We start from the raw sequence: 24160 nt of genomic DNA on the forward strand, positions 1-24160 counted from the left end.
GTGCACAGGAAGGACAAATTCCATGCAATAAGCAACTTTCCAGAATCCTGCTTTACCTCCATTCTTCAATGTATGACCCTCAGCTCTGCAGCAATTCAAATCCTCTCTTGAAACAGAATCACTGAGTTCCTCACAAGCTCTTCTTTGGTGTTCTTTAGTATTACATTTGAATGTTTCTCTGAGTCCTTAATTAAAAGCTTACATTCTGACTGTGAGGGAAGAAGTATTCTTAACTTGTTTCTGTAGAAACAGAATTGGGGAATATCAAGATCAGAAGTATTCTCTGATGTTAGGTGTCTAATTTCAGACACACAGGATTTAATTTAGTCATGATTTGTAGCATTATGTAGATGTTAATATAATCAACACAGTTCCTATTCACTTCAACTGCAATTATGAATGCAAATAATTCTTCACACAGTTTCAGATTAGGTTCAAAAAATGAGACACATGAAAGAAAGTAATTGAAATAATTTGCTCAGCTACCCCTAGCAGGCAAGACTCAGAGACAGCATTTAGTTTTCTAGGACATCATTCAACAATCCCAGCTATGAGATCTCACAATCCAATGCCTCATTTAGTGTACATATTCCAGTTCTGGGCACACATTAAGCTAAGGCCTTACAAAGCTGAAGGCCAATGACAAAAAGCAGGTGACTGTAATTAAAACTTGCACCATCATGGCAGATGTGAAAATGGAAAATTGCATAGGCAAATAAAATTCTTCAATTCTGTTATTTCTAGATTATTGAATTGCTGGTTTTCCAACCTTAGTATTTTCTTAGGACTATTTTCTTCATTTGATTTTCTTCTCTTATTTAAAATAAGTAAAACTTTGAAAAAAGCCATTGTGTGGCAGTCAAAAGGAACCTACATCACTGGTTTATGCCTTTATTTCCACTACACAGATATCTGACATTTCAACAGATGTAGTAACAAGTGCTGATTTTAGATTATCATTCTCTGTTTTGTTTCCCTGCCTGAATCCCAATCTTTTCCTCACCTCCACATACGACAGGAAATGATTATAAAGCTAAAAAAAAGTCTTACTCTGTCAGAATTGGTAGGAATTAAGCATTGTATTACTCTAAAGCAGCAACGGACAAGTAAAGGACATTTAATAGCATGTGAAATTTCAGAAATAAAGCTACTGAGTATGTCATAACTAGAAAAGGTAAATTACAAAGGAATAGCAATATCATGGAAAATGAGCAACTGAAATGGTCTAAATTTCCATATGGAATTGGGAGCCTGGTTATTCTGTCAAACCTCTTATGTTGTTGCTGATAAAAAGGTGTTCACAATAAAAAACATTATTCATTTGAGTTTCATACAGATATATTTTTTCCATCACAAAAGCAGCCCATACTCAAGAACATAATTTACTTCAAATGTGGACAAAGGCTCTGTGCTTTTGGGATAGACTTATAAACCTGTCAGCACTCACAGACAGTATAGTAGATCCACCTGCACAATCCAAATATACACATTTATGTGTTTCCATATGGATATTTGTCCTTAAGCAGTTCCAAATGTTTAGCTCAAGAGTTTACTATATTAAAGGCTAGGATGAATAATAAACATATGATATTTTACAGACTTTTTTATCAGTATTGGTTATGGGAATGTTTTCATTACCCACACATAATTAATATTTATCATATTTCTAAGTAGTGCCATGAACAAGTCAAGCATTATTATTTATGGCAGAACACAAGAAGCAAAAGGTAATGTCCAATTCTACGTCCAAACAATGTATCTTGAGGAGCCTCTGATGATGCTGACTTTAATTCATTTATTTATGGAAGATCACACTGCATGAGGAAAATATTAAAATACCATTAGTATTACCATTTAACATTTATATTATAACTTCAAGGGGACAAACCTCATGGAGTTTCATTATAACTTCAGAAACATAGAAAGTGAATTATTAATCTTATTGAAGTCTCTGTGTGTAAATATACACTATAACCCCAAGAAAACTCCATGTGGAAGCATATGTACTAGATCAACATTTAGACTGGACATATTGGCCTTCAGTGTGTTTCATAATTGTTGACAAATTGTTAAGTATAGTCCAACAATGGTATCTAATGGTGTAGAATATCTCCTTGCTTTCAGGTAACTGGTTCTTGAACGTATAGACTACCTTGGTGATGTAAAGTCTATTTGCATAGCATTTGATTTTCATGATATTTGTTACTGTCAATATTTGTATACATACTTGTAAGTTTAAGTTCCAGTGACGTACATTTATGAGCAATGATTTAAAAGGTCTAATGAGTACTATTTATGAAAACTATAATGAGGGACAGATAAACAACTGAACTACAAACATAAAGAAAACTAAATTACGACAAACTATGAAGAACAAATTGCAAGTACAACAGACAAACTTCTTAGAAAGAAAAAAACGTTTCCTTTAATTTTCACCAATTGCTAATAAGTAATTTATGTTTGTGACTCACAAAGTTCCTGTTTTGATGATCTGATTCTAGTTAAAGACTTTTCTTGCCTTTAAAATACTGAAGTTTATTTTCCATTATGCTGTCTTTTTGTATCATTCATTACAATGAAAGCTAATACAAATCTAATGTGAAATAGCATGAATTGCTAAAAGACCAGATATTAATTTTTTATGGTAGCTTGGCTTGATCCCTACTAACAGATGTTTCATCAGATTTTCACATATCTCAAGTGAATAAACACAGTAACTGATTAAGATAATACGAAATCGCAAACCCCACCCTAAAGATTAAAACTCTGGTCAGGTTGGACTGTTTTCTCACTGGAAACACACACACAATATAATAAAAATATTATGCAACCTCAAAATATCTTTCATGTCACTATGATCAAAAGTAATCCATTTGAGGAGGAAAAAGAATGCTTTCTTCTATGTGTTAGGATTAAACATCAAACAGATTATGGATAGATTGATAGAAACAAGAATGAATGTCTGTGTTCTTATGATTTTTTAACTGTTTTTTCCAGTTACTTATCACAAATACAATGCAGTAAACCTAGCTGAAGAGAGAGTGATAAAGCAAAGGGGGGGTGCTCTTAAGTACCAAGTCAGGATTCACATGACATGGGGATTACACAGACAAAAAGCACAATACAAAACTCTCTTCCCTTTCAAGCATTACTGGGTGAGATCACAGTAATGTGCAGACAAAAAACACAAGTTATATAATTGCTGCCAAGTGTACACAGCAACTCTTCATTCATTCTTCAAGCCTTTTTCCTTTTCTACACTGAATAGCAATACTGCAGCACTAGGCAAGTTAAACCTTCTAAAGGCATGGGGCAGAACTTTTGCTTCCTGTGACTTAACAACACAGTTTTGCCAAGACATCAACTTCCAAAAAATTTCTATTTGGAAATTTAGCAACGGATATTCAAAAAGAGCTCAACAGCAAGCAGGTATCTTGGCTCATATTGAAGGGGGCAATATACTTGCACTGACTTCAGTGGAATGAAATAAAACCCAGTGCTATGCAGTCCAGTTAAAATGGAGGAACCTTCAGACCATATACAGCTGAACATTTATTGAAGATTTTCCTTATATTTTATTCCAAAATAAGTGCAAAACTATTTCAAGGTTAAAGCATGTCTGCCTCAATTTCAGCGTTCCTAAGCATATGAAAAAGCAAATGACATGCTTACTACGAATTTATTTTATGATTTTTTTTTTCAGTCACGTTATTAGTAATAAAAATATTTTCATTACCTTCTTGAAAAAGCTTTTTGTCTAAGAAATGTATATATATATATTAGAAAATAAAAAACTCAAGGAAATTTTAAAAATAAAAATGTCAGTTTCTTCCTTCAAATTCAGAATATTTATTACACCAGAAAACTGATTAAGATGATACAGAAAGATAAATGTTTTTAAATCAATAGCTTTAAAAAATGGACTTTTCTCAGTTCCATTTCTAGCATCCAACACATTTCATTGGTATGGTGTGCTACTTAGAAAAGATTTGTGAAGACAATCACAAGGAAATATGCATCCTTTTTTTCCCCTAGGACCTTAAGCTCAGCTATCGATTATATAATCAAGTCATTGACGTGTTATAAATAATACAGAGCAACTTCAGATATTTTGATAGATGGTGGCAGTCAAAAGAGTCAGTAACTATAGGAGTTAGCTAAAAGAGAATACTTGCTATCATGTACATCATCAACACTGCCAACAGCAGGGTGGGGTGGGGAGGTGGAAAGAAACTTCTGAAGACTAAAGACAACTGACTAAGCCAGGCATATATTATTTGCAAGTAACTTTTAAGTTACTAATGTGTGACAAGGGATTTAGAAGCCACTCATTTGGTATTACCCATGTGAAAAATATGCTCACAGTTTCTATTAGAGGGAGCATATATATAAACAGATGTTTGCATTTTTAATCCTCAGCACTATCGTCTGATTGTGATGTGCCACCAGAGAGAGAAATTTATTATTGTATTAATGCTACATTTACCATTTTGACTTTCACTGAAATTAAGAACAGAGAAGGATTAAATGCAATTTATTTGTAGCATAGTGAAATGATCAGCTTAACATAATAGTAATTCTCCACATACAGAGACAGACAAAGAGAAGACCTGGCTAGTGGTATTGTTGCTATACAATGTCTTTGCCAGTTCAAGTGACAAGATTTTAGCAGAAACGTACCCAATCCAAAATAAAGTCAAAATACTGAACAGCACGGAAACAGTAAACGGCCAAAATCTGACAGCTCAAAGAAAAAAGCCTAAATTTCATAAACTAGTTACACAATAAACTGTAACTAGATCAGTTGGTGGACACAGTAAATCTGATGTACCAGGCTTATATATGGAAGAGGTGAAATTTCATTGATTTTATAGTTATACTGCCTCTAAACATTATTATTAAACTATTATTTTAAAACCACAAATTCTTAACATATACAAATGATGCCTTTGTTCAACACAAGCGTTACTTCTTTTTAGTTTTGTCTGTATATTACAGATAAAATACAATTCTCTAAACCAATGTTAAAATCCAAGACAAGTTGAATACAATTTGGGGGATTTGTTGTTCAAGACATTGGATAGATAGATATACACACTCCCCACAAAACCTCTATGTTATTTTAGCTTTCAGTACAAAAGACACATTAGTGGTGTTCCTTTGCATATGTTTAATGACTCAGCTAGCAAGACGATTTCAGGATTCCTTGCATGCTTCCTGTTTCTGTAAAGAGCAATATCATATATCACTAACATACTTTGGAACTGGCGAATATTTAGACAGAATTAGAAGGAGAAATAGTACAATATTTAAAATTTAAACCTGCTTCTAAGCATTTCCTGTAAATTCAAGATGAAGAGAAACAAACACACTTCCCCTTACTCCTCACACCACAAAACAAAAATCACTGAGAACTGCATCACTTGTACAAATGCCTCCGTGAGAACTTCAACTATGAGGTCTTTTTCTCCACGTAAAAAGCAAGTTCTGATAAAAAATGACTTCAGCTTCATAGTATGGATTTGTCACTGCACAGTTCTTAATTAGAAGAAGTGCAAGAAGCCAGAGCATGCATCTGAACAAAACAAACTCTGTTCACGACAGGGAATTGCACTTTTCTGTCTGACGCCCATTAAGAAGCATATTCATGAGGGACAAAGCTGGAACTGGAAAAACTCTGATTGTATTGTATCCTTTCAAAAATTAGGTTAGCTGGTTGACAGTCTTTTCATGCTTCTACCCTAAGTTCTGCTAGAGCTAACTCCTGAATATTTTTAGCATTAAAAAGCTATCATTTTACCATGTACTGGAAGACAGCTGGACTACTTCAGGAAAATTAAGAAGGAAAGTGATTTAAAGAATGATAACTATCTATCACACTTTAATTGACCAACATATTTTCCAACAAATGCTTTTTTCAGTCTACCAGGACTTGCAACAAATATGTTCTTTAAAAATAAGTCATGCTGACACTTCTGTAGAATATTAAGTAACTTGCATCTTAATTGATATAGCTGTAGTTTTGCAGTATTAGCCAATTTCAGTCATCACAGTGGTAGCCTCTCTTGTCAAAAGTGACTATTTGCTACACTGGAATTTGGACAAACCACTAAATACTTAAAAGATGTTCAGAAGTTACAGAAGGAGAAATTCAAAAAATGGGAATTGGTAAGCATGTGGGGGGTGGGGAGAAGTGAAATCTTGAGGACAATTAACAAAATTGTTTCCAAATAACAAATTAAAAACAGCCAGCATACTGTTCAAGTTGATGTTGTCCCATTATGACAGACAATAGGATGAAAACTACAAAATGAAAGACGAGAAAAAAGGCACAAGAATAAAAAGTTTACAATGGTGTCAAAATATATGACTTCAGTTAAGTTTGGAGTGGAAAGTGGCTTGATTCTTCAACAGAAGACCAATAAAATTAGTCAGTGTAAATGACTACTAGGGGTCTGACTACATAAGTGGAACTACAACTATGAATTATACAATTTATCTTCCTGTACTGCTGCAAGGTTTAGAGCTTAGCCTGCCATTTACAGAAACTACGCAGACCAATGAGAACTGAATCCAGAACAAAACAAATGGAAGCCATGTTTTCCCTTGAATCAGGTGCTTTTATTACCATATTTAGGGCAGAAAAAGTAGTTTTGCTTAAATGTATCACAATATTTTGCAGACATAACATCATTATTGCACTAATATTTTAGTTCAATTTGTAGAAAATGTTTATAGTTTATACCTGAAGTACTTTTTTTTTCTTTTTTTTTGTTTTCTCTCATGAGAGAGATTTTTCTCTTCCATGGAGAGTAGAAAAAGTTCAGAAACAGTATGTGTGAATTATTTTATCAGGTATTTCTGTGTGTAATCTCAACAGGGAATATATTTTCTAGGTGTTTTTTTTCTTAGTAATTCACCAAATCGTAGCTAAAATTCTATCTTTTCTTTTTTTCAAATTCTTGTAAAATAAAAGTCATGTGTTTTTCTTCATTTTAATATTGCCAGTATATAATATACTGGGACAAGTAAATCTATCTCAGACATCTCTGTGCTAGGGTTGTAAGAAAAAGGCAGATGTTAAAATTTCAGTTTAACAGATAGTTAGTTTCATCAGATAGTGACATGTAAGGCCTTGATCTAGTGAACATTTACATGTTACACATTATGCAAATCACTTCAGCAAACCCATTAAGTAAGCAAATCCAAGATTCTAGCAAAACAATCACAGACATAACAATATGCATGCAAATCCTTCAAGATCAGCACTTCTTATTAATTGACAGATGCTGACTTTACCATGGTAATCCTTCATGTCTAAAAGGTCTGCTGATATACAAAAGCAACCACTTTAATTACCCTGTATTAACAGTAATACATACCAAAATGCATGTCACATGATTGCTAGATTTATATGTAAGAAACTTTTATCTGGAAAAGTGTTCTATTCTTAACTAAGACTCATCCACAAGAGAAAAAAGTGACATTCTCAAAGACTTTGGTCTTTTAATGAAACAGAAACACATTTTGTTCTAAAATGTTCGTTCATTTTATTAAGAACAACTGAAAAGTGCCATAAAAATTCCATTAAAAAATGAATTTATTTGCCTTGTTTTCTCTGGTAGAATAACTTCTACCAGAAGCAGCCTTTTGTAAGGCACAATCCAGTTGGCCATGAATAATTTAGGAGTCTATTGTTAGATAGACCACTGACTCTTTCTTGTCTGTTGTCACATACAATATTGGAAAAAAAATATCTATGTTTTTAACTTTTAGCAGTGAAAAAAAAAAAGAGGCAAAGATATATAACAAACAGGTTCTAAAATCTATAGGTCATAAATATATGACTTTCAGTGAAAGATATAGTTTTTTCTTTAAAGCTGTGTTCTTCAGTGAAAGAATATAGGCTAAAGAATGTACCTAATAAATGAATGCAAGGACTAGTCAGCTTTGAATTTTTGTGATGTTTGACCATATTCCATTTGTTTTTGCCTTACAAGTGCATAACAGAATTGAGGAAAATCACCGTGCTTTTAAGGTTGGTTAATTCATGGAGGACCAAACACTTTAGGGAAAAGAATTACCAGCACCATCAAAAAAAAAAAAATCAGATCTAAAAAAGTAAACAGAAGTAATGAGAGGCAGCTTCATGTTAAATTCATTCCAACAGTGATTTAGTTTTGCATTAATGAGCTGTCAAATAAGGGAAATAAAAGAAAGCCAACTAGTCATTTTTCTCTGCAAGATTTATATGAACAGAAATTCTAAGCACATGCCTCAAGCCAGCAGAAATGTAAATATTAAACAGGACATAAAGGATTGCTTTTGATTTGTTTTGCTTAAACTAGATTAAAATACAAAAGAAGACTGACAGGTAAAGAGGATAGAATATAAATACTTTGCAGCTATTCATTAAATACCCAGATTCCTCCAGACTAACTTCTCAGTTACATGTGAGGTATAGATGCCTACACAAGGAAAGAAACTGCCAGACTGAACAGTTCTTTAAATTGTTTCAGGTTTTCTGAGCTTTTCCGTAATATTCAGAAATGCAAATTTTCAATCCTGAGTCATTGACAACATTCTTTGTCTCATTTGCCATCCACAGCAATATATACACACCCATTCCCACCCAAGAGGTACCACAAGAGAAATAAGTATCAGTGATAACGTTATAAAACCATTCCCTGCCTCCTCACAGTATGCCAGGATTATGTTGGCTGACTGGGCTAAAGACTTGGTAAGACAAAGAGAGATAAGTGAATATGCTGACAATTATTTCATCATTTGCTCAGTGATAGAATCTTTGGCCCTTGTCTGGGGGAGGAAGTTTCAGCTCTGTGGTGAAAAAACTCACTTCCTGACCTGGGCAGTTCCAGATAAAACTTAATCCATTTTCACAGGTGGTGATGTGACTGGATCCTGCTGCTAGCGTCAGTGGCTTTAACAGTGCTTCCCAACATACTCCCTACCCATCTCTCACTTGGCTCCTGAGCCCACAGGTTCGCTCAGAAACCCTCCCATGAACAAGGGAGAACTTTAATCTCATCTTTGTCTATACAGTTCCAATTAAGGAGGGTTGATCCCATACTGGAGACCATTAACAGCCATGTGGGTGAAGGACCTGCTTTCAGATATACTCTATTCTCTCATCCCTTTTTTATTGATGAACTAAAATTAATACTTTTTTTTTTTTCTTCAAACCACCAACAAAAATGACATGAATATTTCAAGGACTGTAGTAGAATTAAAACTTACCCTTCAGTTAGCTCCTGGGTATTGATTAAAACCACCCTGAGGACATGGAATCATGACTACTGACACCAATGTCACTAGTCTGATGGATGAACAACAGGACAGGTTCTCACTCTGACATAAGCTGTGGTCATAGTATTTCTGTGATAACAGCAACAAGGGGCATTACGCAGAAACTGTGTAATAAAAATTGTAGGTGTATTTATGGCTTGGTAAAAGAAATATTTTCCACATCCTGAATAAAAATAAACGTTTGCATAGTAGTCACAATTTAAAATGACTGCTGACTTATAAGTATTTATGAATCTACTGATTACATAAGAAGGTAAAAACGCTTAGGAGGTTGTTGCCATCTCCTCAAAAAGCACATGTATTCAAAAACCTAGAAGTCCAGTACAGACAAGACACTTTAAAACTAGACTAGTCTGGAAAGCAACTATGTAAACTGGAATCTGCTTTTAAGATCACCTAAAAAACTCCAGTTCTGCTCTTAGGTTACAATACAGAGCATAGTCAAAACTATACTGCAACATCAGACATTTTGTTATGAGAGAAAAAAAAAAAAGCAAACACAGACTAAACTAAACACTTGTGAAGTTACACATACCTGAGCCAACTGATTTTTACTTTCTGTAGTGAGCTGCTGCTTCCTTATTTTGAATAAAAATGAGGTTACGGCAAAAGGGCAAACACCAATACAGTTCTGAAGACAGCAAAACCACTGTCATATTCTGAGGTGTGGAATCTCCACTGAATCTCCTCGTTTCCCAGATTTTGAACCAAAGTATAATTCTACAGGGCAATGACTAAGGAAGCATTACAGAAATTAAGGAAGTTCAGAAATCATCTGATCTATTTCTCAGCCCACAAAGCAAGAGATATTTAGACTAAACCATGTCTGGCAGACATTAGCATACATTTTCGAGGACTGAGATTTCACAGTCTACCTTTGCAATCAGTTCCACTGTTGTCTCTACATTTTGACGAATTTCCTCATCTCATTTATCTTGCTGTAATTTAAACCTGTTCTTTTTGTCCTTTCAGTTGCCCAGAAAGATCAGCCTATTTCTTCCCATTGCAGTCGCCTCTTTTAAATCCTTTAAATTATGCATTCCCCTTTCTGTCTACTCTAAACCAAAAACTCTTAGTTCCTTCTGTCTGTCCTCATAAGTTACATTTTGCAGAACTCTATTTTTTTTTCCTCTCTTTTGAGTTCTCTGAAACCATCAAAATATACATGTGAACAAAAAGGTCAGGAATGTCTGAATCTCAGATAAAAGGGGATTTAATTAGTTCTGTTTAAAACACCATCATTCTAACATCTCGGCTTCCATACAGTGCTTTCACTGGAAGACAAGCAAAGTTTTTACAAGGGAAGGATGACACATACTTATTCTTAAGTACGTGTCTTACTTACACTTAATCTTATAGGCAGGGAAACAGGCAGAGTTAAGTGACTCACTCACAGCCATCAGACTTATCTACCACAGACAGGAATAAGAACCTTTTAAGTTGCCTGCTGAGCTGATCTGTACCTTCACCCCACATCACAAAACATGACCTGAAGCCAGTATGCCACAATTAAAATTCCAGCATCCTTAACTTTTAAGACATTTATTATATTTTTATCATTTACTTTTCATTTTTATTTCTTTCTGTCTTAAGTGTCTGAGACTATCCATCAATTCCTCTGAGGTATCAGACCAATATTTTGGAATTATACTTTATTGCAGCACCTGCTTGTCCATACCTTTCTGATCAGTTTGTGGCTGAATATTTCTTCCACAGACCACTCCACCAATTGACACCATTCCACCTAATTCCACCATTCCTCACCTAAGCTGTGCTTCTGAAAGCAAGCCAAGTCCTGCAGTTCTTAAAAAGTCAAACTAAACAATTATTACTTTTGCATTTTTTCCATGTCACAGGATGACTGATATTTTTTCCCTATGAATAGCCCCATAAATACTCCATTAATCCCGTATCTGATCATCTTAATCCCCAACTTGTATATAACCCCCTCTAGGCAAAGCTTAATAAACCCCAATAGCTTTCTAAACTTACAACTCACTAGCTAAGCTGGATGAATATGAGGTTTTACATTATTTCCTCTGTAACTTCAGTAAAGCTTAAGATGCCAGGGAGATTATGGATACCTTATGAATCCACAGCCAAATTGACTGGTACCTTTTAAGGGCACAAAATAAAATGTACAGGAGCAGTATTGTTTCCCACCTTGTCCGTCTCACTCTATTAAAAAGAACAGATAAAAAGGCTACATTTTGTGGCTCTGATTTTCAACCTACGCTTTCACATATGCACACACACACACAAAAAAAAAAAGAGAGAGAGAAACATGAAACCTAAGGGTGTGCAGGCAAGTACTGCCAAATGGCAGGTTGCTGGAGAGGTAAATGTCTCATTTTCATCTTAGTCAAGTATTAACAGCAAACTGTCTATGATCTCTTTCACTTATTGAACAGCAAACACATTTTGTCTGTTGAACCTGGGTGTTTCTAGTGTTTCCAGCATACTTGCTAGGGCCTTCTTGCCCACAGAACTAACTCTTACTATACCACCTGCACTTTTTATAACTATATTCTTATCAAGAGGAATTAGCAAAGACTAAAGGTCTTTCTTTGGACCTTAATGTTCCAGTCACCTGGCATAAGCTCACAGCAGCTGTAGATTACAGCAGTTTTTGCTGACTTACTGTATGCTGAGGATGGCAGCTGCAGGATCACAGGGACATAAAGGCCATCAGCCAGCTGATGAGTCAGGTCCTAAGTGAACATTCCTGGCTACACAAGGGAGGTGGAAAACACATATTGGAGTGACATGAAGCTGGAAACTGCTACTGCACAGCCACTGCATTCAAATGTCAGAAAAACCCTGTACTTTTTATTTAGAGGGGGAAAAAAACTATCAAAGAAGCTACAAACTCTTTCTATATATAACATCCTTTTTCCAATAGCAAGTTTGTAATAGCAAAACTACCCATCTGATATGGAATTAGCTGAGCAGTACAAGCTGCTCCAAAATTTTCTTCTGCCTCAGAATAAACTCTAGAGTTTTTTTTCCAGTAAAGCAGCTGGAGCTCCTAAAATATTTTGCACTCTAGTGGTTAGGAAAAGACATTTAGTAAATGAAATCTCTTGTTCATATGTTTAAAGAAAACAGTCACAATGTGTTGCATTACTCTCGGCCCAAGTGTCACTACAGACCAAGATGATGTTAACTTTAAACTGACTGCCCTGTACAGTGTGTGATTATCTTGTGTACGTATAACTTGCTGAGGAAAATTCCTATCATGTGAATCGTGGAACCATAGAATGGCTTTGGTTGGAAGGGACCTTAAAGAGCATCTAATTCCCACACCCCTACCATGGGCAGGGACACCACCCACTAGACCAGGTTGCTCAAAACCCCATCCAACCTGGCCTTGGACACTTCCAGGGATGGGGCACCCACAGCTTCTCTGGGCAACCTGTTCCAGTGCCTCACCACCCTTTGAGTAAAGAATTTCTTCCAAATATTTAATCTAAACCTACCCTCTTTTAGTTTGAAACCATTACTCCTTGTCCTATCACTACACTCCCTGAAAAAAGCGTCCTTCCCCAGCTTTCCTGTAGGCCCCATTTAGGTACTGGAAGGCCACTATAAGGTCTCCCAGAGCCTTCTTTTCTCCAGGCTGAAACAACCCCAACTTCCTCATCCTGTCTTCACATGAGAGGTGCTCCAGCCCTTTGATCATCCTCACAGCCCTCCTCTGGACTCATTCAAATACATCTATATACTTCTTGTGCTGGGGCCCCAGAGGTGAACAAAGCACTCCAGGTGGGGTCTCACGAGAGCAAAGTAGAGGGGGAGAATCACCTTCCTCGGCCTGCTGGCCACGCTTCTTTTGATGCAGCCCAGGATACGGCTGGCTTCCTGGGTTACAAGAGCACATTGTTGGCTCATGTTGAGTTTCTCATCCAGCAACACCCCCAGATTTTTCTCCTCAGGGCTGCTTTCTATCCATTCTCTGCCTAGCCTGCATTTGTGGGATTGCCCTGACCCAGGTGCAGGACCTTGGACTTGGCCTTGTTGAACCTCATGAGGTTCACACAGGCCCACCTCTCAACCCTGTCCAGGTCCCTCTGGATGGCATCCCTTCCCTCCAGAATGTCAACTACCACACAGCTTGGTGTCATCAGCAAACTTGCTGAGGGTGTACTCAATCCCGCTGTCCGTGTCACTGACAAAGATGTTAAATGGCACTGATTCCAATATCGACCCATGAGGAAAACCACTCATTACTTATCTCCACTTGGGCATTGACCACGACTCTTTGAGTGCAACCATACACCCTATTCATTACTTACCCAGTGTTCCATCCATGAAATCCATGTCTCTCCAACTTAGAGACAAGGATATCATAGGGGAAGATGTCAAATGCCTTGCACAAGTCCAGGCAGATGATGTCAGTTGCTCTTCCCCTATCCACCAATGCTGCAATCCCATCATAGAAGGTCACCAGATTTGTCAGGCATGATCTGTCCTTAGAGCAGCCATATTGGGTGTCACCAGTCACCTCCTTATTTTCCATGTGCCCTAGTATAGTTTCCAGGAGAATCTGTTCCATGGTCTTGCAAGGCTTAGAGATGAGACTGACTGGCCTGCAATTCCCCAGGTCTTTCTTTTTTCCATTTTTAAAAATGGGGGTTATGTTTCCCCTCTTCCAGTCGGTGGAACTTCACCGTACTACCACGACTTCTCAAATATGATCGACAGTGGCTTAGCAATCTCATCCACCAGTTCCCTCAGTACCCCTGAGGGGTTTATGCATTTATCTCATCAGGTCCGATTGACTTGTGCACCTTTAGCACCTTAGCTGGTCCTGAACCTGATCTTCTCCTACAGTGGGCAGTTCATCATTCTCCCAAGCCCTACCTTTTCCTTCTGCAGTGCAGGCTAATTCTTTTTAAAACAGTTTAAAAATAGTAAGAATATTACAGTTATTTTACAGTTTTCAACAGTAACTGGAGTGAAGGATTACTGAATACATAATCTACAGGCACAGACTTTACTGTGGAAAATGGATGAACTACATAATTACTTGCAATATTTCAGCAACCATGAGAAAAGATGTAGGTATTGACAAGATAAAAGCAGAAGAAAGGAAAGACGAAAGAATTAAGGGTACAGAGTCAAAGAAAAAATAACAAAGAATAACAGCAAAATGATAAAGAAACAAGAAAAATGAACAGTAGCAGTAAAGATGACACAACCAATCAAAACATAACAATTATAATACATGATTTTCATCAAAATGTTGCACTGTACATATTTCAGTCATACATTAGCATAATCCTTAGTCAGCAGACAGGCGCCTAAACCATTTATGTAAGCAAGAAGATAATTTGCTAACTTACCTGCTTGCTGCATGCATATAATATACATGGTAAACAAGTAGACACAGTGCTGCAGCTTCCATTTCCAGTGATAACACCACATTTCACTTACATGAGACATCCTGTGGGAAAAAATATAATAATAAAAAAAATCAAGCAACAATTCAGGAAGCTTTATAAGAAACCAAGAAAATGAGAAAATACTGTTATTAGTTAAACTAGTAACTAGCAGTAAATACAGTAGCACCTGAACATTTTGGATGGCCCTAGTATTGCTTGACCACATGAGGAAGTTTCCACACTTGCTACAAGGGGTCAGAAATGTTGTCTGGTCCTTAACAGACAACAAGGTGGAAGACTGGTTATCACCAGGCTTCTAAGCAGACAGGTGTGGTGATATTTCTGTAAAAGAATCACAGAAGGTGAGGTTGTGTTTTTTTTTTTTTTTGAGATTGTAAATTATGTAAATCGGATAAACAGTAAAATAAAACTTAGCAATTGTATATAATTTGTATAACTTACATATACAAATATATTTATGCTGTTTAAATGTATATACAATACATATGTATTTGTTATTAACTATACAAAGACAGTGTGTGAGATTTTGCCTCTGCTCTTGACCAGTCTTTCCATATTTTTCACTGATAGTATTTTGATAGCTAGAACATTTTATGTTGACAGCTTTAATGAAAATCCTGAAACTTTCTTTGCCTAAATCTAGGGGCTCTTCTGTGCTGCCAGTGAAGTCAGGGACATGTTTATTATTTAGTAAAACTAATGCAGTTATCTAAAAATCATTATTTATAACTTGAAGTTAAAGTTTTCTTTGACTTGAAGTGTATATGACCTTAAATCGCTAAACCAAAATGATTCCTTCATAGTGGGCAGAAGGGGAAACAAGAAAGGAGACTCGTAATGAATCTGGTCAGAGCCTTAATCACATATCCAAAATGAATAGTGCTTTGTTACACTCCTGTCTCATTTTATTCAACAAGCAAGGTAGGAATTGTGAAACAACACAAATTATTTTGACCAACTCCTTCCAACTCCTATTTGGCAATGACAACCAGTAACTGACTTTAGTACAGTGAGATATTACCTAGTAATACTGGAAGAAAATCTTTAGCAGAATCCCCCTAATATTTCACAAGTCTGTGGCCAGCAACAGTACATGAGGAAGAACCACAAATAAGTAGTCATGAAGAAACATTGATAAACACAAATGTCTTCCAGGATAGTGCATATTAAATATAGAAAGGAGGAAGTTATTTGCAAGTGCCACTGATATCATCTATCAGGCTGGAAACATGAAAGAGGTAAGTAAAAGAAAGTACAGAGGAGTTCACACTCAGTGGCAAGAAAACTTATTTTTCCTAAACTTGGGAAAAGTCTTCTGCTCCACAGAGGTTGCTGTGAACCTGCTAGTGAAACCTGAGGGCAAATGTAAATCTTTTCCCAGTATCGGTTACTGTTTCTTCTCAAAGTGAAGTTCTGTAAAGTAGACAAGCCAAACTTAATGCAGAAAGATAAACCATTGTAAAGGAACAACTTCTGTTTCAGTTTTAAAAGTGGTGGTTCATTAAACAGCTCCTATGGGCTAGATGCCAAAGGGCCCAGGTAAATGACACTTCAACAGACTGCTGCAGTCAGCTTTCACTTCAGTGCAGTGTTACATGGCAAAAGCATCTGATTACAAAAGAAGTCCAGTTCTTTACGGGTAGTTGTATCAAATTTGGAATTTGAAGCTGATTTATTTCTCTGAGATATTGTAAAGTCAAACTTAACAAGTGTCGAAGACAAGCACTGAACACAGTGGGCTCTGAAATACAAGAATCTCTTTGATGAAGCCAGACACAAAAAATAACCAGATTATCCAACAATGGAATTATTGTTCTTCAACTTAATGACCTATAAACCTCTGTTAAAATCTCAGACAACGGAGTGCTGAGGTTTGGGAACAGTTACTGTTCAATGTTATAATTCATAAATCCACAATGCCCTTAATATTCATTTAGAAAACTTACTTTGAACAGAAGTCCTTTTAAGACACAAAAACAGTTATATGCACATAGGAACATACACAGCGTGCATACATATACTCCCAGTATATTTTTCTCATTTAATAGCTGGAGAATCCAACACAACTTCTGATGTACACAAGAAAAAAATAATCTGGTGAGTTTCTGCTGCCTAGGTCTCAAGTGCATCTACCCAGTCACATTGCCCTTAGTGCCCTTCTTAAGGAATCTGAGATTCTGTGTTAGTCTGACTGAACTATTATTTAAATTGGCCAATTTCTGTTTGCTAATGTTTACTTGCATTGCGGTAACACTCATAAGCCAGTACTCCACGTTAGTTTACAATATGTTTCCTCATCCTCACTTTTGTAAAAAGCACAAGTCAAGAAAGATTTCAAGAACATGGATAATCAACAACAGAACAGAGCATAAATAAGTAGAGACAAGGCAGAAAGGAATGACTATAAAGATTTTTCCCCAGAGGAAAAGGCTAGATAATTACACAATCGCTATAGAAATATACATTTCTCCACCAAAATAAACAAATAAATATGTAAAAAGTAGCAAACCCATCTCCTCCACTTACATTTTGTATTGCTAAAGGACAAAACAATTTTATTTATGACATTGTTTCAGACGGCTAAAAGAAAAGGTTATCAAACTCAAACAAGAAAAACCACAGAAGAAGCTTGCTACCAAAGCACTTGACTAATGCAGGCACCATGAGTCAGATTGGTTTCTTTTGGAGAAGACTTTTGGTTATCCATGGTACAAAGCATAACCTGTAGCAGAGTGCTATATGTGAGCAAGAAAGTCACTTATTTGCACATTTTTGAGATCTTGCATAGACAAAAAGACAAAATTCAGAAACCTGGCTGCTCACAGACTTACACTGTGATGTGCACCTCTGTTCATGCAAGAATTTGTCATGGATGGAAGTCAGGTAACACTCTGTCAAGAAAAAGGCTGCTTCCATACCCAAATCCTTCTCTGATAGTTTTATATGGCAGATAATTATGAAAAGGAGTCAAAGCAACTAGTAAATACTTGCCAGGAATTTTAAAAGAAAAATAAAAAAAAGCTGCAAATGTTATTCATTTGTTCATACCCACTATGCTTATGTTTATTATAAATTTCATTTTCTTGATTATTAGTGTTTATTAATGTCTAGAATGGAGCCCATACAACGTACGAATAATTCAACAGAAAAATTAGCAAACAGCAGTGGGCTAGTTTATAGCTTATCAAGGGGTGATCTGATAACATGCTTGACTGCTGCAACAGCACTGACTTGATAGCACAAGAGACCCCTTCAGTTTTGTGTTCTTCTTTTAAACAGCATTAAAATGAAGTATTCTGTCATTTAATATGAGAGAAAGACAGAGACAGGACTTGAGAGCTGCAATGTACTAAAACACACCAAAAAGTTAAGTAAGCAAGGGAATCCGTAATAAAGATGATGAGCCAGTTTCAGAACACGTGCAGATTTTTTCAATCTTTAACCCTGGATGTGTTAAAATTGATTAACATGGTCCACAGTGTTTTTTCTTTCCTACTTTGTTTCAATTTAACTGAAAAAGCCCTGTTCTGTCCCCCACCGGTAACAAGCTAGTAGCCCTGAACATATCGTATGTTGTCAAATAAAGAAGCAGAACAACATATTACTGAGTATATTTGGGGACTATTAAAACACCTGTGATAGAGGTACATGAATTGTAGTTTGATGTAGTTTCATGACAGCAATCTATTTAATACCCTCCCCCCCCCCCCAAAAAAAAAAAAAAATTAGAAAGTTCCCTTCCATGGAGTCTTACAGAAGAACTACCAAATTTTCTATGAACTGGCATTATTGGCTTGTAGACACTGTGACAAGGCCATCTATGCGCTCTAGCTACCAATTCAATAGTCCAGTCCACAGCTACTTTCATTTCCTATAACATAGGGAGACAATGGGCTTATTCACAATTCATTCCAGAAGAGCAAAATAGACATGTAATTTATCTAAACCATATATGGATGGTAACAACTCAGTTAAAGATTAAATTAGTGGGAGCATTGCTTCATCTAACTACAAAACTCTACGTGCCACTCGTCAGCTAGTGCAACCTCATCACCTTTTAGGGAGCACACAGCTCTGCAAGAAAGTATACACAAAATGTGAATAATCCTGGAGCATATCATTTGTATACCGCATTGTCTCAAATCATGGAACAGATATTTGAATACACCATCTTCCTTGTTCAAAGCTTCGGCAAAGTTCCCTAGAGTGGGATGTGAATACTGCCCCAGGCAGAGTGACATGACTTTCTTTGGTCTTTGGCATGTCTAAAGCTGGTAAGAAAAAATGTTGCTGACAGTTTAAATTTAAAAAGACAGATAACATCAATTTCACAATTTTTATATAGGTTGTAAACAAAAAGATCTTAAGCTTAATCACTCTTACGTGGAACTACAAGTGAAGGCGATTACAACTCACATTTCAGTTCCTGCAGATTAACCAAGGATTTGATTTTAATTTTGAAACCCTCACTTTAAAAGATTTTTGAAAGATTAATTACACAATGCCATTTGAAACTTTCATTCTGTTAAGCCTGACATGTTCCTAATTGTTCTTACAGTCAACCTAGAAAACACCCTCACGCTCATCGACTGAAATGAAGAAAATGACACTGCCATGTAAATTAAACAATGCCAGCTGTACTAAGCCCTGTCTCAGCGCCTTGGCTTGCCTTCCAAAAGGAATTTTTCCGAGTTGCAGGCAACCCATTTGCTGAGTATATGTAGCCGGGCAGCACCGCAGCGCCAGCTCTTCAGGAACCACTTCTCAGTTGTGCCTCAACTTCCCCGCGCACGGCTCAGAGCCCTGCCCCTGCCCCCCTTGCCCCGCTCCCCTTCACGTCCAGCCTCGGGTCCTCTCCCACCTGGCCGTGAGCGCACCGCCGACGCGCCTAACCCCAGAGCTGCCAGTACCTTCGGCGAGAGCGTGTCAGCAAAGGCAAAACATTTTGGGAAAGGCACCCAGAGGCCACTGCAAGGCCTGCCCGGGGCCAGGCGGCCGGTGGGCGGGCGGACGGACAGATGGACGGGAGAGCGGCGGAGCCCCTCGCTGCCTCCGCAGCCCGCCGTGCGCTGCAGGGAAGAGCGGCGGGGATGGGAAGGTTTTGTGGAGCCTGCCCGGCCCGCCCTCGCCCTCGCCCTCTTTCCCTGTTCGTGTTGGCGGCGCACCTGGGGGGCTGGCACCGGCGCCTGCCGTGCCCGGGGCTCCTCGACGTGAGCGGCCGCGGGGCTGCGGCCGGGCTGGTGCTTCGAGCACCGGCGGGCACGGCAGGCAGCGGGGCCGAGAGTTTCGCTACTTGCCTCCAAGCAGGGGGAGACTGACGGGAGACGTCTTGGGAGCCGGATTACGGGGCTGGAGGAGAAGCACCGGCCGCCCGGGACCCCGCGGGGCACACCGGCAGCAGCCGCAGCCCGCCCGGGGCAGAACCGGGGCTGTCCTGCCCTCTCTGCTGCCGAGGTGAAACTCTCGTTTCCCCATTCCTTCAGCCCTACCTATCCGCGCGGCTCAGACCTGACATTACTCATCACCTACTGCGTGGAGGGGAGCGGGGAGCCCAGCCGATACGGCCCGGGTTTTCTCGCCCGACGACGAAGGAGCCCACGGTGTTTTCCGCGCTCCCCGAGCGCCCCGGGCGGCAAGCGGCAGCCCCCGCCCGAGTCCGAAGAAGGGACTTACATGGTGACATTACGGGGCGGCTCTCCTCCGGTTCGCAGCCACCATCCTCCCCCGCTGCCGCTCGCTCTGCCTCTGGCCCCGCTCCCTCACGGGCTCCTCACAAAGGTCATCGCTGTTTGCCCACCTCTCTTCCACACCCGCCCCCGCACACACCGCCCGCGGCGGCCGGGACCGCGCCGATCCGCTCCTCCTCCTCCTCCCCGTCCTCCTCCTCCGCCGCCGCCGCCGCCTCGATCCCCCCCCTCCAGGGAGCTGCCTCTCTCGGCACAACTCGGGGAAACTTCGGGACCGCGCGGAGCCTCCCCGCGGGGACAGGGACAGGGACAGGGACAGGGGCAGGGGCAGGGATAGGGACAGGGGCAGGGACAGGGGCAGGGGCAGGGGCAGGGGCAGGGGCTGCCCCCGCCTCGCCGGTTTTTGGTGTGCGTAGCCCCCAAGCAAGCTCACTCCGCAGAGGGTGGCCGCAGCCCCGGTGGCACCCCCAGGGGACGCAGGGCAGCGCTGGGGAGGTGCCGTCCCAGGGTCAGCAGCCGCGGGGCTCGCAGCCTCCTCGCAGCATCTCTGGGGTCAAACGCACAGTGCGCATCTGTAGGTGGATGGGGTAAGCACAGGCAGGCCTGCCTGCGTGACTGTGGGAAAAAAACCTCCGTGCTGTGTCCCAGGGTTGCCGGTGCAGAACCCAAGACAGTTAAAGTGTGCCGTTTTACTCTGCTCTTGGGATAGAAGATAGGTGGGTAAAGGCCAATCATCTCTGATCCATCTTCTTTCTGAAGCATGCAAAGCAGTATGCTGCTCACACAGGCTGTGCTGGCCCACACCTCAGTCCTGGGCACTGCTTTGGGAAGATGGTAGTTTGCACTATTTGCTGGTGATCTGCAGTTGTGTTGTTCCACTGAAATCTGAAGAACATGGTACTGCACCGGAGCTGAGGATAAAAGCATTGAAATGATAGCAAGGGAAACAGCAAAGCACAAGGTCACAAAAGAAATCCCAAATTTTCACAATACTCCTTGGATCTGCACTGGCAGGGTTAGGAAAGATGGAGAAAGAGAAGACTTGGCATAGTGAATCATTCAATGCAGTTAGCATGCAATAGCACTTAAAAACAAATCGAGTTCCTATTAAAAAAAAATCCAAATTTTTCATGAACTTTGTACTGAACATTAATATTCACTCATTCTGGTCAATTTTTATTATCTGTCCTTATAAACAAACAGCTGTAGCCTTCCTTTCACTGTAACTTCCTGGCACTGACCATGGGCACAGGATCTGCTGGGTCTGGGTTAGCCACATTTCCATGGCCAGCTGCAATTCACAGGTGTACTTTACGAACAGCATTGTGCACGCTAGGCCTTTCCTCTACATCCAGAGCTCTGTGCTCTGAGCAGGTATCGCTCTGCTTTCCACCCTGCCTCTGGGTCTGGTGCACAGGATGGATCCCCCCAGGGCACTTGGCGGCACAGGGAGGGTACGTGCCAGCTCTCCTCCCAGACTTGGAGGACTTGCCCTGCTGTTTTCTGTAGCAATCACCTGCTCTATTTCAGGATGTCTAAAGGCTGTGTAGAACAACTTTATGTTGCATTTACAGTGAGTCCAATGTATTGATGCATGTAAGACTTACTCTATTACGTACAGTCAGTTTGTGCTTGGGCAATAAACCTGCAAGTTCTCGTCACCTGGATTTATTGTACTCATGCATTTACATCACAGGCGCAATGAAGTTTGTGCTTCTAAAATGCATTGGGCTTGTTGTGCAGGTGCAGATCAATTGACAATTACGCTCAATATCTCCTGGGCATATTGGACTCACTGCGTACGTGATGTACACAGTAAGGCAATAGCATCTGGAAGATGTCAGTCTGCTGTTCGTGTGCAGTGTGTATCTTCTGGCTATGTTGGAAACTTAATCTTTCTTCCCTACTTGGAAGGTATTAGCAGTGCCTGCAATTCCAGAACCTGGGAGTGGAGCAAAAAAAAAAGGAAAAAAAAAAGATATCACAGGATTTTTCTCTTGTCATGCTTTCACTGAGCTGTTGTTTTTCTTTAAATCTCTGTTCTTAGTTTGCTCTTGATATCCAAACCAGCGGAAGCTGTTTTGTATTAGGAAAACTGGTCATATATGTATATATGTAAGCATGTATATAACAACTCATATATATATACATATATACACACATTTCTGGAGAAATATATGATGGTACCCCACCAAGTGGCTTAAATTTTGTCAGTCAAAAACAATGCAACTGGGGAGATTTTATACCAAGGCAGAGCTCCCCCCTGCTGCAAGAGAGAACAAGAACTGTAGAAAGTGTTTCCTGAAGGAACTTTCTCTTTCACAGCAATATCCTTGCTACTTCAGGATCCCAAAACAAAACACTGCCTGGTTAGAAATGACAGTGTTGTCCTGTGGGGATAACAAGCAGTGAAGACTTTCTGGATGACAAAGTAGGACTTTTTTTCTGGAGACTGTCTCAGAGATGCAGAGCAGCAAACAGCAGGCCAACTGCTCATGAGAAAATGGCCATCTTTATCTGGCAGCAGCTCACTGTGCCACATCTGCCTTTAATCAATAGCAAAACTACTTGGTGTAGGGTGGGTACTTGGAGAGAGATTACTTCTCTGAAGACAATGCTTTTAAATCAATTATGAGGCCTAATATCACTGTTGAAACAAATTCTTTGTAAAAGTAACAGACACCTCTTTAACAGCTACAGATATTTTCTACTAACTTCCACAGGGCGGCTAATCATCATGTTACTAAACCGTATTAACACAAGATGTTACAAAAAGGTTCAAGACACTGGGAATTCACCATTTGCATGTAGTGAAAAAATGAAAAAAAATGAATATTTACTTTCAAGACCAATATGGAAAAGAATGATGTTAATGTTCCCTTTGTAATTTTGAGGTAATTAATCTACTACTGCTGCCATAGCTGCGGAAGCCTGATATCTGATGCGTGTCATGCTGCTGCTTAGCAATAGAATTTGTGTGCACGGATTAAAGTGATTTTAAGGTCTCTGTCTCAGAGTGAGAGACTGCAGGCTACCTTGCAAGACCTGTCTCAAGTTAACATTGCACGCTCTGTTCTGCACAATATGCGTAAGAGGAAAAAATCATCAAAGTCTGGGAAACAATGCTGTGATCAACCAGTGAAAAATTCTTTATATGGCTATATAGTGGGGGATACCAACAGAAAGGCAAGAAGATATTTTCATTCTTTTCTTACTGTGTCTGTAGTGGCAATGATGCTTTATTTTTATTAAACTACAAACTATGGTGGCTGAATATTGTTAGGTACAGGGATAGAATATTCTATGAATATTCCAGACTGTGTCATGAAGTATTAATAGTGAAAAATATTTGTATGAATTTTACAAGCCCTGATTTTTATGGCTTTGTTGTCTCTCTTTTTTTTTTTTTTAAACTTGCAGTTAGGATTATGTCCTTACATTTTGTGCAACATTGCATGGGCCTCTCTGAAAATATTTTATAAGAATATTAAAGAATGTTCCATGAAATAATAATATGAAATGTCACATTTTATATATGGATACTTTAGTGTTTTAGAAACAGTATTTTTCTTGGAACATTTCTTTTGAAACTTTCCTCCCTACTATATCAATCACTTTTAGGAAAAGCTGTGTTTATTTTCCAAAGAAGTGTGAATACTGAAACTGTGGTGCCTGTAACAGTGCAAAAGAGAAAACACTTGAACACACAACAATAAAAAGGAAGCTTAAAATAAATAGTGC

General features: G+C 39.0%; 1 protein-coding gene across 15 annotated transcripts in view; it reads right to left on the reverse strand.

Moving 5' to 3' along the window:
* The window catches only part of ADGRG6 (adhesion G protein-coupled receptor G6), a 121204-nt gene that overhangs the window by 91585 nt on the left and 5459 nt on the right, over positions 1-24160 (reverse strand). For 6 of the 15 annotated variants that reach the window (XM_080588072.1, XM_080588073.1, XM_080588060.1 and 3 more), the window contains 2 exons: positions 20406-21330; positions 14673-14773 (listed from right to left, as the gene is read on the reverse strand). In XM_080588072.1, coding sequence (XP_080444198.1) covers positions 14673-14773; positions 20406-20407 — 103 coding nt within the window. In that variant the 5' untranslated portion in view covers positions 20408-21330. The other 9 variants (XM_080588059.1, XM_080588061.1, XM_080588057.1 and 6 more) reach the window with 9 other exon arrangements.

This window comes from Anser brachyrhynchus (assembly GCF_964034855.1).
Source record: "Anser brachyrhynchus genome assembly, chromosome: 3".
NCBI classification, from domain to species: domain Eukaryota; kingdom Metazoa; phylum Chordata; class Aves; order Anseriformes; family Anatidae; genus Anser; species Anser brachyrhynchus.